Here is a 14,898-nt window from a genome sequence, read left to right as displayed (position 1 = left end):
CTCCAGGCAGGAATCTCGGTATATAAACGATAATAAATGAAAACGAACTTGGTAAATCATATTATGATATTTCTCTTAGTCCATAAGAATAGGTCAAGTTTCCTCTTAAAGACTACTGTGAAGTCGCTTGTACTAGATCAGTCGGCAGCGAATTCCAGAATCTGACAACTCTTAAGGAATAGAAGTTGTGTCTGGAGTCCGTTCTGCTGTGTTTTGTCTCCAAGTTCTGCGTACCTCTCTTCAAAGTTCCACATCGTCAGTAAAAAGTAATGTCTGGCGATACCTGTTGTGGAAGATTGTTCATATAAATCAAGAGAAGAATTTCTAGTACTAAACCATGGGGGACTCCATTAGGATATTCCATAGCCTGTGAAAAAGTGGAGTTAACCCCGACCTTAAAACGTCGATCTTTTAGATATGAAATGAGCCAGTCACTTATAGGTGATCTGATACCCAATTTTTGGGTTTAATGATAAGACATATATAGTCGACCCCATCAAAAGCTTTTGAGAAATCAAGGTAAATGACGTCAACCTTCCCCTTACAAACAAGGAAGGTTGTTCATCTGTTCACCACGGTCAGCAGGTTGGTTATATAAGAATGAACCTTCCTGAAACCATTCTGTTGGTCCGATAATTCAAAACGATTCTCATGAAGTACGGTTTTTAATTGACATCTTCACATAACTCCACTAAGGTGTTAGAGATGTTAGAGATCACCAGAGGTGCAAGATGGTGGTACACGTGAAGTGGCTTGTTGTACAAATAAATTTATATATGGGTTAGTGACCATTGGAGGAATATTCCGTAGTCCATGTTTTCTTGCTGTCGACTTTGTCCTAAGTCACATGTGTACACGGAGTAAAGATGATTGTCGTCTCATCACTAACGATTTCAATACGCCATGTATCAACTGGGAAGAGCTTACAACTTTAGGTGGATGCTTTGATGGCAGCCAACTGACAAAGACTGTTCAATGGACACTTGCACTACGTACCACAAGACCGATAGATAATAACTTAGAACATGAACTATCATTCTTGGACATTGTATTTGCACACCACTGTGATAATTTCACCGATATTACGTATTTTGCCCACTAGCGAACGGCGATCACGTTTAACTGTACTTCATTTTCCCGACACAATATACGGTATGCATCTGTCCCACGCCGTCTCAATGTTTGGCGGGTAACACTTTGGTATTAGGGACTTTGTTATTTCGACAGATTCACCATTCAAGGAGGATGAATAAGCTTAAAGCCACATCAGAGTCCGTAGTATTATCGTTCATTTCATGGCTAACGCGTGAGCTGTCACACTGACCCCCATAGACTGGTAGGGAAATATTAAAGCTACCTAAGCGTGGCAGACAATTCTGGGACTCATCTTTGTCAACGGATCATAAACCATTTAAACGTGGATACTGAAAAATCTGGAATATATATGTAAAAATACCATAGCAATATCCCGCTTCACTTACGAAAAAATTAGGCATACGTCAACCATACTTCCCCAGGACAATAGGCTTCATATGTAAACTGAAGGATAAGGCACAGTAATAAAATTCCTCCATTATCGTTGCACGAAAATTCAGCCATACTACATGAATCGGATCTGAACAAACCTGAGACTTTGTCACACTATTTCACTGAAGTCTACCCTATGGGTATTATTGACAACACTTCCCGCAACCACACCACTAACTACCAGCTATAGAATCAGTACATGTGACTGAAAAAGCTATTCTACAGTTTCTCATTAACCTCAAGCCCACTAAGTTACCGGGTTCTGATGAACCACATTCATTATTTCCGTATTTTCGAGCGAACACTATTACAGGACCACTGACGATGCTGTTTAACATGCTTCTATCCCTAACTCAACTCCTTAGGCATTGTAAAGGCGATGAAGTTAGCCATACATTTGAGTATGAAAGAGATATATCGTATTCGGATACCGACCTGTCAGTCCAAGTAGCAGAGTAGTTAAGTTACTTCAAGGAACAGTTCGAGCCAAGTTGCTAAGCGACGTAGAACTCCACAGTCTTTTAATTCCACAGTTACATATGTTTCAGAATTAGCATTCACGCTTAGCTAATTCACTAATTATGAGAGTGCAGTAGCTTAAGATGATGGTTTGTCGACTGATGTGATATTTGCAGAGTTTAGCATAGCATTTGATAACACCACTTAGGGCCTACCCAGAAGCTCTCCAAGTATGGAATAACAGGTGCCGTACAAGACTGCACAAGAAAATTTGTGTAGAGAAAGTGTAAAGATAACTGGGAAACTATCCGAATGGAAGCCAGACGAAAGTGGTCTACTCCAATTCAAGATTATAGACTCTATATTTCTCCTCTACCTCCATAGATGACCGAAACTGCTAAGTCAACAACACTATTGTTTGCCGATGATTTCAAAATATGGATAGCAATAAGTGGTGAAGCCGATTGTCTTTATCTGCAAGCCGACCCATACGAATTAGTTACATGGTTCCATAGTTGGTACTTGGAAATTATTTACGGGAAGAGTATGTTAATGCATATCAGACACGGAAATAGTTATCTGTATACTATCGACAGAACATCTCTTCCAAACAAACTAGAACAAAAAGTAGCAGTAATTTGATTCCAAAACAAATGTACATTGCAATGCAACAGCCCTCAAAGGTTTTCGAGTGTTATGGTCGTTGCCTCGAGCATTCAAATGCTTTGTCAAGATGTTCCGGACTTTGTACCTGACCTATGTAAGATCACAACTAAAGTACTCCATCCAAGCAATCGATCCATGTTTCACTGAGGATGCTAACACATTCGGGTGTGTTCATCGTGCGGTAACAAAGTTAAGGACAAGTATTTCCAAACTTCCTTATGACGAGCTCGTCAAAAGTGTAAACCCTCTGGCCTTGTTTTATTGTAGAACGCCAGGTGACCTTGTGTTGGCAGTCCGTACCTTAAATAATATTTTGGATGTTAACATGTCTTGTCGTTTTCTCTGTTCCCTGAACTAATCGCCTCCAAGACCGCAGCAAGAACGTTCAAAAAACCGCGATCTGTTTTTCTCATCCAGTGTTTAATGGGGGTGGAGCAGCCTTGTATCTACTGTCTTGTTTTGTAGCACATCACGTTTCCACTCAAGAGTTTATCAATCTTCAATAATCTGTATGGTGCTCAGTAGGATTGCTTAACACCCCGAGATGTATGTTTAGAGCCATCTACAAGATGCCCACTGCCGACACCAAGTACGATGATCGTATACCGGAGGGATTATCACGCTCTATTCGTCTCGTATACACTTATATCCTTATTTTAAAAGACTACAATCTTCCTAAAGTCAACTTCACCGTGCACACATATATTGGAAGGGACAACTCTACTGAAGCTCGGTTCTTCAGCACCACTGAAAATCTAGGATTACTGGAAAATCTGGAGTTATCAAGTCGGCGGTGAAATAGTCAAACCCTGTCACGCTTAGGCTGCGTAGTTACAAACGAAGAATTCTTAAATGACAACCCCACAACCCTGGCTCCCCTGGGTAGAAGTGATCGTGACGTTATAGTAAGCCCATTCAAATATTGCATTATTTGTGAAAATTATATTTGAAATATTCTCAGCGATTGAAATTTAACTAATTCCAACGTTTCGTCCAGCTAACTTGTCTGGACTTCTTTTTTTTTTTTTGATTTTGATTTTGATTATTACCCTGAAGAAGTCCAGACAAGTTAGCTGGACGAAACGTTGGAATTAGTTAAATTTCAATCGCTGAGAATATTTCAAATATAATTTTCACATATAATGACTTCTCTATACTCGGCGCTCAATTACTGTCAAACTATTCGTTCTAATCTTGACGAATATTCGTATATATTGCATTATTTGTCTACTTACTGTAATTTAAACATTTAGTCCACTATGTAAATTTCTGTGTGTCTGATTGAGCGCATGTCTGCACATCAATCTTTAGTCTATTCTCCCATCGGTTGGAAACACTCATGAATATATATTGATTTTTAGCACTCGCATACACACACTAGTTTCCCTATGTGCTTGCCTCCTGCACACTTGCGGATTTTACCATTCTTTAACAACAAACAATTTCTATAACTGGTGTTCGGGTTTGTGAATAATCTCGAGCACATCAATAATTCTACCAGGAAATTTAGCCTATGTAAATGATCAGTAAATCGGATACTATTTACTGGAGTCAGATATAGAGGAAATTAACCTATACAATTTTATGAACTTCAGTGTTATCAGCGAAAATGAGCTAGTACATCCTGCCAACAGCAGGCGTTGGGATTACAAACGGTGGTATTTGTCAGTTTTACTGTCAGTTTATAGCTGGTGGAATGAGAAGTCCGCCCTAATCTTGATATAGAAGCACAATGAGATTTCTTACTGTACACGGTATTACGTGCTACAAAAGTCTGTCCTACAAACGGTTCACAAAAATACAAGCGAGGTATAGTTATCAAGAATTCCACTCTTCGAATAGCAAGACAAAAAGAAACTACTGAGTGGAACAGAAACGAACTAGTGGCAACGGCAAATTTAAGCAATCCAAATAAGCAAAGGACCAATTCACAAAGGTGGTAAGAGAAGAAATGCTTCAGTATCAGATAAATCTGATCGATAAACTTATGTCCAATTCGAAAAGCCTATTCCGTCATACAGCCTCTCTTCGACAAGCGAAAACCAGAGTTTCTTGCTTGTTAGGTCCTAATGGCCCAACCGTCGGCCTTCTGGCAAGACAGTACTTTAGGAAATTTTAACCCTCCCACAATTACCACATCGACGGGAGCTCCACCTGAAGCTCAACAGGACTTTCAGAAGTGAACCTGAGTTTGACTTGGTGTATCAGTAACTACAGCATTTAAACAAGGACATTTCTGGCCTGGGGATGGCTCATTCTGCTACACTGAGGAAAGCGACTTCAGTTTTGGCAAACCACTTGTCGTTATGCTATCACATTAGCCAAGCCGATGCATAGAACCAGAAACTTGTATGTTGGCTTGCACTAATTTTCAAGGGGGGTCGACCAAGCGAACACTCGAGCTACCAGCTGGTAGCACGTCTCTCACTAACTTCAAGAATTATGGGGTCCTTGGTGTGCGACGGTCTTTGTGGAAACACAACATCCATAAAAGCCTTTTTACCCCAACAGCACGTTTTCAGGAAGGGTCTTTCTCGTATAATCAACCTGCTGATCGTGGTGGATAGATAGACACCCATCCTTGGTCGCAAGGGGAAAGTTGATATCATATACCTCAAACCACTTAATTTCTACTAATTAGAGCATAGACAGCTGAGGTGACTTAATGACTTATAGCATCGTAAACACTCCTCGGCATCCCCTTGAAAACCTACTTGAGCTAAGTCACAACACAAAACGTGGAGGCAATATCCGGAAACTGAAGACATAACGTAGTAGGATGATCTTCCACTCATTACGGTTCGTTTTTCTTCATATCGATCAACTAGGCAATTACGTAACCAGTAAATTATTTTCATCCTTCTATTTTTTACTTACCCCTTGATTAGTGCGTAATCTCATTTGGTAATAAGAGTCTTGAATCAGTTTATGATGCAGCCTTTTCTATCTTTCTATGGACATATACTTTCCAAGTGACTATAAATACAAATGTACAGCCTAAGTAAATGATTTCGTCGAAAATAAAATTTACTTCGCTGAAATCTCTTTTTCTTTACGAATAGTCAAACTCTGGGAAACGCTGCCAGATGAGCAAGTCGAAGTAACTTCCCAGGAGTCCTTTAAGAGGAAACTTGACATAGTTTAATGACTAAGAACAGTAGCTCGCTATGATTTCCTGATTTTTTTCTTTGTATCGTTAAATACACCTAGGTCCCTACTTAGAGGCATTAGTAGTTCACTGCTACCATATGCAGAAGTCTGTTAAGTGAAAGGTTCTACACTGTCGATGAACATTTAAAAAATTTGAAATATATATTTTTGAACGATCTTTGTGTAAATTGTGACCCTTCACGATATTCACATCAGTATCAATTAGAAATCTGGCGCGTTTTTCATCCAACAACTGGGAATAGCTGTACATTGGATATCCCTGTTTGGAATGGTAAGTTCCAGTCTCTTTTAATTGACTCAATATAGGCTCGTAGTGCAGAAAAGGCTATGTAGGTTTTTATGACCTATATTCGGAGTACTTTTCAGGACTGCACTCGCTCGATGGAGAGCAGTTTATGTGGATCGTGTTCAAGAGACGAAGAAAAGGCCATATATCGCTTCTGAGTGCACCGGGTTGAAAGATTCTCTGTATTACAGACGCCAAATCGTCCATGAAATATCTCGAAAAATAGCTCAAATACAGAATCGTATAACTCATTTCTTCCATCCAACATTTTTACTTCCAGCTAGCTTAGGTGAATATAAACTAAGGGATTTGAACGATGACATAAACAAGCTTATTCGAGAAAAATCCCACTGGGAAGACCACATAAAAAACCTTGGGGGTCCTGACTTTAAAGTATAGTGGTATTTTTTACACTAGAGTGCAGGCAGAAGCACCGAAAATGCTTGAAAAAGAGGGGAAAGAAGTTCCTGGCAATAGAGGCTACAGATATTATGGAGCAGCTCGTGATCTTCCGGGAGTGCGCGAATTATTTGAAGAAGATCGTAAGTCGATATTCGATTCTTTTATTGTTTTTGAGAAGCCATATATTACCATCGTTCAGCTTTCTTTAATTACATCCTCACAATTGTACCAACCAAGGTAGCAGAAACCAGCCAATAGTTACATGAGATTTTGCGTTACAAAACAATTTGACAGAACTGTGTATGTTTAGGCTATTATCTTTCGTTCCTATGATTCGATCTAAGCTTCCGTTTCAGTTAGGAAAAACACAAGGCTAGGTGACCTGTGTTAATCATGGCAATAGTGACCTCTTACTTGATCTACATTTCTTTCGAAAGCGTTGACAGATAGAACGTCAATCACGGATTGAGGTAAAAAATTCCATTCGTTGATGATTCTATGGGAAAGTCGATAGTCATCTGACAAGTAATTTGTTCTGGGCTTGTGGACCTTTTAGGGTGTGTTGGTAAACTCTCCGTTCTGTAGGACGACAGAAGTAAAAATATCAGATTCAAATTTATCATTAAGTAATATAAAAACTGATTGAGTCACCTCTGGTTCCTCGACATGACAAGGTAAATAAATTTAGTTTAGTCAGTCTATTACAATTCGAGGGCTTTGCAATTCTGGAAATCAGTTTAGCCATTGATTTATTTATTTGAACACAAATATTGGTACAAGGGGGCACCAAATATGTGTGCGCCACACAAAACAAGGAGAATGGGAAGAGAAAAAGGAAGGTGCGCATAAGGAAAAAAGAACAATAGTGACAGATTAGTGTAAGATAGTGTCGTAATAATAATATTACTGAGGGAAACGGAAAGGTACAATCAAAAGAAATCTTTCAGTTAAGGAAGAAACAACCACTTTTATGAAGAAAGTAAAAGGTTACAGCAGGATCGCCACTGGCTTCTATTCTGAGCCATATCTGATAACGTCTCTAGCCACTGTGTTGCACCATCTCTCGGACCCCAACCACGGAGTCGTGAAGGACCGATACAAGCCAGTCCTTTGTAGCTTTCTTTCATCCCACGACACCATGTCATACACTGACCACCTCTCCGCTTTTTCCAACCAGTCCCAGAGTCGGCAAATAATGCACGACGTGGAATTCTCTGAGACGACATTCGTAGAACATGTCCAAGCCACCGAAGTCGGTGTTTCAAGATGGTGACACCAATTGAATTGTCATCTCTGTGCCCGAACACACGATGCCGAACCTCTGCATTACTGACATGGTGTTGCCACTGGATGTCAGCAATCCTTCGGAGACAACGATGATCAAACACGGAAAGTCGTCTAACATCCTCAACTCGGAGAGGCCAGATTTCATAAGCGTAGAGCAAAACTGCTTTCATCGACGCGTTGTAGATCCGACCTCTTACAGCCAGACTAACATCACGAAGGCGCCAAAGATGGCCCAGATTGGCATAAGCCGCTCTGGCTTTCACTATACGTGCATTGAAAAAAAAACGATACTCTTGTTGAATACTTTAACTGATATAAATTCAATTAAAGCGAAAACAGTAGTCTTAATCCGTAATAAACGATGAAAGCAATAAAATTAACTTTGTGATAAAAAAAATACCACTGTCCTTTTAAAATAGCTAATTAGACTTGACTGCATTTACTCTGCCCTCGATTGTTACAGTGACTTAAGGCTAATTTCAATCTCAAGTTAGTACTACCCAGCTAGACTTGCTACCGTATACTTATTAGGAAATAATATGGTAGTATTACTTTAGACCACGTAGTAATATAATTTTATGTCTTCATGTGGAATACTAGTCTTATGATAATCTTGCTGGTAAGGTTGGGTATTTTTAAAACCAACAAACGGTTTGTATGTCATCGCATAATGAATGTTGGGGGCTTCATGATGTATTTGTATATGACTGAAAAATACTGTTTGGTGTTACATTGCCTTGGTTACTGGCTTCTAATCAATCGGAGGGAATTGACTGTAGTTTACTAGATGAAGTAATTGAATTACGACCAACCATAAATCTGGGCTTACTCAGTATCCTTAATTAGCTGGTTTTAGGCATACTAAACAATAACAGTCGTAGTTGAGTACAACAATAATAAACCATTAGAGAAAAAAACTAAAATTATCTTTATAATAAGGCCAGAAGTGATAGAAAATTATGCGAATAGGTTAAGACCATTTGAGACTTGTATCACAGCATATACTGATCAGTTGTCTAGAATCACGAACTTAATATGTTTACAATACTGCAGCATTTGGAATAACGGCATCTCAAGTCTTCAGGCGCTTAACTCATGTTTCACAAATAGTATTTGCGTGGGCAGGTAGAACTAACTATTTTATGGGTTGGTGTGTTAACCTGACCACTCTGGAGTTTCATCTATTAATTGAATCCTCCAACAAACATATTACGGAGGAAAGTGGTGGTCAAATTGTCTATCATTTCGCAACTTAAAGTAAATGCTGGTCATTATCGTACGCAACGTAGAACTTAAAATTTACATCGTCACAACTTACCTTAGTGTATACCGAGATAAAATTATTTCGAGACAAATCCGAGTACTGAAAGTAACAACAAAATCTTTAGTAGTAGAAATATAACCACTTATGGATATAGAAAAAGGTGTAGGGAGATTTCGTAACCAACGTTGTAAAGGAAGATCAGGAGCAAATGTACCTCCGCCATTGGAGATCCATGTCAATCAAAGTCTCTAACCATTGGCTACAATAATCACGTGGACCCAAACCAGATAGTTCACATGCGTTAACATGGTTCAGTTCGATCGGCACTGAATTCGCAGAATGGTGTCGTGTCTTGGTTTGGCTACCCTCAGCTTTCTTCCAGCATACTTCTACACTAGAGAACGTCGCCCGTGGACATAGGTGATAGTTGGGCATACGTAACACATGTCTCAACCATCTTCTCCTGATTACAATATCAAGGTAGCAAATACGTCCGAAAATGCTAGTTGATAACATCTGATAACCTTTATTCACCTCACACAAAAACGCTACCGTCTTTATTGACTTACCACTAAACTTTGATTAATCTTCTATTTAAAGACCAGTTTATATTCGGTAGACCATTAGATCTAAGTTTTGTTCCAGTATCGTTAATTTTTCAACGTGTTTGATGATATCTACTTATACCCCTCATAAAGATATTGTAAGATCTTGAATTTTGGAATATGCTGTTTAGTTATTAAAAGCAAAGGCTAAAGTTCTTATGTAGACATAATAGTTATAGTATTGACTAAAACGTTTTTGTAAGCTTTGTTACTTGTTATAATGCTTACTGTTTTTTTAGCTCAACCAGTAGCTAGGAAATCTAGAGGCGAGTTAATGAAGCTAGTTGACGTATCGTATTATGGTAACTGTGATGAAGATGATGGTGTAATTGTACCTCAGGAAGCTGTTTATGAGCAAGAAGGTATCGAGATGTCTTTTAATATTTTGGGTTTTGTCCAGCTATTGCGCATAAAATTGCTGAGTGGAAATATCGTAAAGCATCTGACTCTCAACCAGGATATTCATGCAAGCCGCTCGGGGATGAATTTGATGAACTAGATGAGGATAATGCGGATACCAGAAACATATATGACGTTGGTGACAATGTAAGTATATTCGGGGTATGGGCGTTCGATATTCACTTATAATATGACAATTAATCACAAGGGCTCATCATCTTAATATGCTGTGTTTCTAGCTGTAATTAATTTTCCATATAATTGCCGTAAACATATTTCTGTAAACGCATATACCTTTATTTCTTCGGGATACTGACAAACTCAACGAATTCAAGATAGTCCTCAGCAATAAGTTCCAGGCCTTTCATGATCCACTCAATGGAGAAGGAACTACTATGGAGAGCAACTTGAAGGGGATCAAAAAAGCAATCACTTCAACATGTCATGAGGTTCTGGGCCACAAGAAGCACCATCACAAGGAATGGATCACTGTTGATGCACTGCATAAGATTAAAGAAAGGAGGGACAAGAAGGCAGCAATCAATGCCAGCCGGACAAGAGCAGAAAAAGCCAAGGCACAAGCTAAATACACAGAAGTAAACAAGCAAGTGAAGAGGAACATCAGAACTGACAAACGTAAATATGTGGAAGAACTAGCAATGACGGCGAAAAAGGCTGCAAGAGAAGAAAATATGAGACAACTGAATGACACAACAAAGAAACTCTCTGGAAATCGCCGCAAACCAGAATGACCAGTGAAAAGCAAGGAAGGCGAGGTAATCAACAACATTGAAGAGCAACAAAACAGGTGGGTAGAACACTTCAAAGAACTCTTGAATCGACCAGCTCCATTGAACCCACCCAACATCGAAGCAGCACCCACGGATCTCCCAATCAATGTTGGCCCACCAACAATTGAAGAAATCAGCATGGCCATCAGACAAATCAAGAGTGGCAAAGCAGCAGGACCAGACAACATTCCAGCAGAGGCACTAAAAGCAGACGTAGAAGTAACTGCAAAGGCATTCCGCATTCTCTTCAGTAATATTTGGGATGAGGAACAAGTACCAACAGACTGGAAAGAAGGACTTCTGATCAAAATACCGAAGAAAGGCGATCTCAGCAACTGTGATAACTACAGGAGCATCACTCTTCTCTCAATACCAGGAGAAGTCTTCAACAGGGTATTGTTAAACAGGATGAAGGACTGCGTAGGCGCCCTACTTCGAGACCAACAGGCAGGATTCCGTAAGGATAGATCGTGTACTGACCAAATCGCAACTCTACGGATAATTGTGGAACAATCAATTGAATGGAATTCATCACTCTACATCAACTTCAGTGATTACGAAAAAGCATTTGATAGCGTGAACAAATTTATTTATTTATTTCAACACATAGACAATAGTACAAAGAGGCACCAAATACATATGCGCCACACAAATCCCATTCGATGTGTGTGAGGGCTGTGATACTGCCCGGGTGCCCAAACCGAAGCAGGTGGTTTTCTTAGGGGGCCACACCCCGAGCCTTCGACCTGAAGGTCTGATCCACAAGGCAGTGGAGCATCGTAAGGAGATGCAGTCCCATGGAAGCCGGTGACCAACAATTGGTTCATACGCCATTTGTTCCCGCAGGATACTGGAGCCCATGTACACAATCAGTTTTGAATCCGGTTAAAGCTCCGGACATTCGCTTTTCGTCCTCTCATTTTCGTAAACAACACCCCCGCCACGAAAAGGCAGTGAGTAGGACTTCCCTGGCAGAAGCTATATACGCGTGGCCGTGTGAGAGTATTTCGAGAGGGAGAGTGGACTCTCCCCACTCTCGGCCGTACCAGGGTATTTGGGGGAAGCTTCTCCGATACTACGGCGTGCCTCAGAAGATAGTCACTATCATACGGAATTCCTATGATGGATTAAACTGCAAAATTGTGCATGGAGGACAATTGACAGACTCGTTCGAGGTAAAGACCGGTGCCAGGCAAGGTTGCTTACTCTCACCCTTTCTCTTTCTCCTGGTGGTCGACTGAATCATGAAGACGTCAACATCTGAAGGGAAACGCGGGATACAGTGGGCATCTAGAATGCAGCTGGACGATCTATACTTCGCAGATGTTCTGGCCCTCCTAGCGCAATCGCAACAACAAATACAGGAGAAAACGACCAGTGTAGCAGCAGTAGGTCTGAATATACACAAAGGGAAAAGCAAGATTCTCCGATACAACACAGAATGCACCAATCCAGTCACCATTGATGGAGAAGATTTGGAAGATGTAAAAACCTTTACATATTTGGGCAGCATCATTGATGAACATGGTGGGTCTGATGCAGATGTGAAAGCGCGGATCGGCAAAGCAAGAGCAGCATATTTACAACTGAAGAACGTCTGGAACTCAAAACAACTGTCAACCAACACCAAGGTCAGGATTTTCAATGCAAGTGTCAAGACAGTTCTACTGTATGGGGCGGAAACCTGGAGAACTATGAAAGCCATCATCCAGAAGGTACAGGTGTTTATTAACAGTTGTCTATGCAAAATACTTCGGATCCGTTGGCCGGACACTATTAGCAACAACGTACTGTGGGAAAGAACAAACCAGAACCCAGTGGAGGAAGAAATCAGAAAGAAGTGCTGGAAGTGGATAGGACACACATTGAGTCAAGCACCCAACTGCGTCACACGACAAGCCCCCATATGGAATCCTCAAGGCCAACAGAAAAGAGGAAGACCAAAGAACACATTACTCCGGGAAATGGAGATAGACATGAGAAAAATGAACAAAAATTGGACAGAACTAGAAAGGAAGGCCCAGGACAGAGTGGGTTGAAGAATGCTGGTCGGCGGCCTATGCTTCATTAGGAGTAACAGGCGTAAGTAAGTAATATACCTTTATTTGTTTAAATTCATACCTTGATCTTAAGTCCCTTAGGTTTCAGGTACACTAAATGGTGTTCATGGAGCGGTGGCTTAGTGTTTAAACGATTTAGCTTTCTAAAACTTGGGACTGAATCCCGCCTCACGTGTTGTGGTTTTTGGAACTGGACAGTATTATATACACGATTATTTGATAACATTCGTTTTTATTTTACATTGCGTGGCTTGTATATTTCTTTTTATTCTCATTTTCTGTATTTTATTTTCAAACTAATACAACAGCTCACCTATGGTGGAAATTCTGTCCTTTCTAACCGGTCTTAAGTCACTGATTTATTGACAGTTGAGTGCTACCACCGAAAACGAATTTTGAATCAGCCTTCCTGAGACCACGTGTGCCATTCAAAATGGCACCCGTCAGCGTCCTCACACTAATACAGACCGGACAAGTGATAGAGTTGGGTATATCTTTAGGAAGTCCTAACATCGAAAAATGTTTTCTATCCGATACCCCTATTCAGGACTAGTAAAGTACGACAAAATCGCTTTCTATCAATCTATTTGAAACCGCTGCGTTACATGAGTTTATTCGAGGATCCTATAGCATGTTTATCTGGGTTTTTTAATTTGTGTCTCACTGGTAGAAGCAATACTAGTCGATTGGATCCTCACTGACGGTATTTAAATTTGCTGTACTGTAATCAGTGGGAGACAACGAAGAGGGACTGGGGTGTGTCCCTATCTTCTCGAATTCTTACTGATTGGGTATTACATGAACTACAACACTATCCTTTCATTTCTAAGAATTCTGTCTCCATTTTCTCAGTATTTTCCCCTAAAATATTCATTTATCCAACCTAGAATTAAACAATTGTTTAAGCGATTCTTTAACCCCCTGCGTTTATTATCTTTTATTGACCCCACACAAAGTATATACAATTTTGCCTTTTAAATGCTAATTTGTTACTAGGTTTCAAGCAACTTTGAAGTGTTATTTGCTCTCGCATAATTTAACATCTGGATTGACTTTGTTTTTCTTACACAGCCGGCTGATATAGAATTGATGCGTCTTTATGAAGCAATCGATGAAAATAATGAAGTTGGGTCGATTGACTTTTCTAATGCAGAACAATTAGTAGCACTAATAAATGACGACGAAAATAAAGGTGACTTAGATGATCATACAGGAAGGTCGGCAACCAAATCTATGAGTTCTTTAAGCACCACGGTGAAGCGAGCATTCGTCGCCCATGTTCCAATCTACTCACAAGAGCAGGTGAGATTAATATTCAGATTTTTATAAAATAGTTCGTTACTTCCTTTAACCTTACCATCAATTTTTTTAAAATTCTTTAATTACCCTTATGATTATCACGTATTTGTATTTGCAGATTGAAGCGGCACTAGTAGCCCAGCGCAAACGTGAAATTCTTGAGAAATATATGTCTAGTGATCTGTTAGCAAGTATGGCACAGACTGGGGAGATCCTTGGCTTTGAAAATAGTGATGAAATAAACTCAAGTTATCAAGTTGTAAACGACAGTCATTTTTCGTCAATCCCGACAACAGATTCCAATGTTAACGTTGACTTGGATACAAATGAAGGAGAGAAAAAGAACTAATACTTTATTTTGTGGCCTTTAGAATGTATATTTTTGTACAAATTTCAAGCATTTAAGTAATGCAATCAAAACTCCGTGTTTTTTGCGTCTTATTTTACAATGGGATTCGATAGTAATTCCGTCAAAAACATATATAAAAAAACTATCTCAGTGACAAGTTTGGAGGATCCGTAAAAATCATTTGTGATCTCTTGTACTATTGTATGAAGATATGTTCTGAAGTGCAGGATAATATCACTATGTCTCGCTTTTGTTAGCAAGACAACATTCATTTATCGTTGCACTACCTAGTACAATCACCGATCCCTGAATATGTTATCAAGTAAAAACAAG

At 39.7% G+C, this 14,898-nt stretch overlaps 1 protein-coding gene across 2 annotated transcripts; it reads left to right on the top strand.

Annotated features, from left to right (window-relative positions):
• The first annotated feature begins 5,988 nt into the window (after window positions 1-5,988).
• Window positions 5,989-14,626, top strand: ISY1_1 (NineTeen Complex (NTC) component). 2 transcript variants are annotated; one of them, XM_051218232.1, is made up of 9 exons: window positions 5,989-6,094; window positions 6,130-6,152; window positions 6,190-6,350; window positions 6,390-6,502; window positions 6,534-6,651; window positions 9,907-10,029; window positions 10,068-10,213; window positions 13,989-14,219; window positions 14,335-14,626. In XM_051218232.1, the coding sequence occupies exons 1-9, from the start codon at window positions 6,092-6,094 to the stop codon at window positions 14,563-14,565; spliced, it is 1,149 nt and encodes a 382-aa protein (XP_051074072.1). In that variant the 5' UTR covers window positions 5,989-6,091; the 3' UTR covers window positions 14,566-14,626. The 2 variants fall into 2 exon arrangements, with proteins under 2 accessions (XP_051074072.1, XP_051074071.1); XM_051218231.1 differs by having other exon boundaries at window positions 6,130-6,350; window positions 6,390-14,219.
• Window positions 14,627-14,898: the final 272 nt, after the last annotated feature.

This window comes from Schistosoma haematobium, chromosome 1, assembly GCF_000699445.3.
Source record: "Schistosoma haematobium chromosome 1, whole genome shotgun sequence".
NCBI lineage: Eukaryota > Metazoa > Platyhelminthes > Trematoda > Strigeidida > Schistosomatidae > Schistosoma > Schistosoma haematobium.
This window is presented reverse-complemented; position numbering and strand designations above follow the sequence as displayed.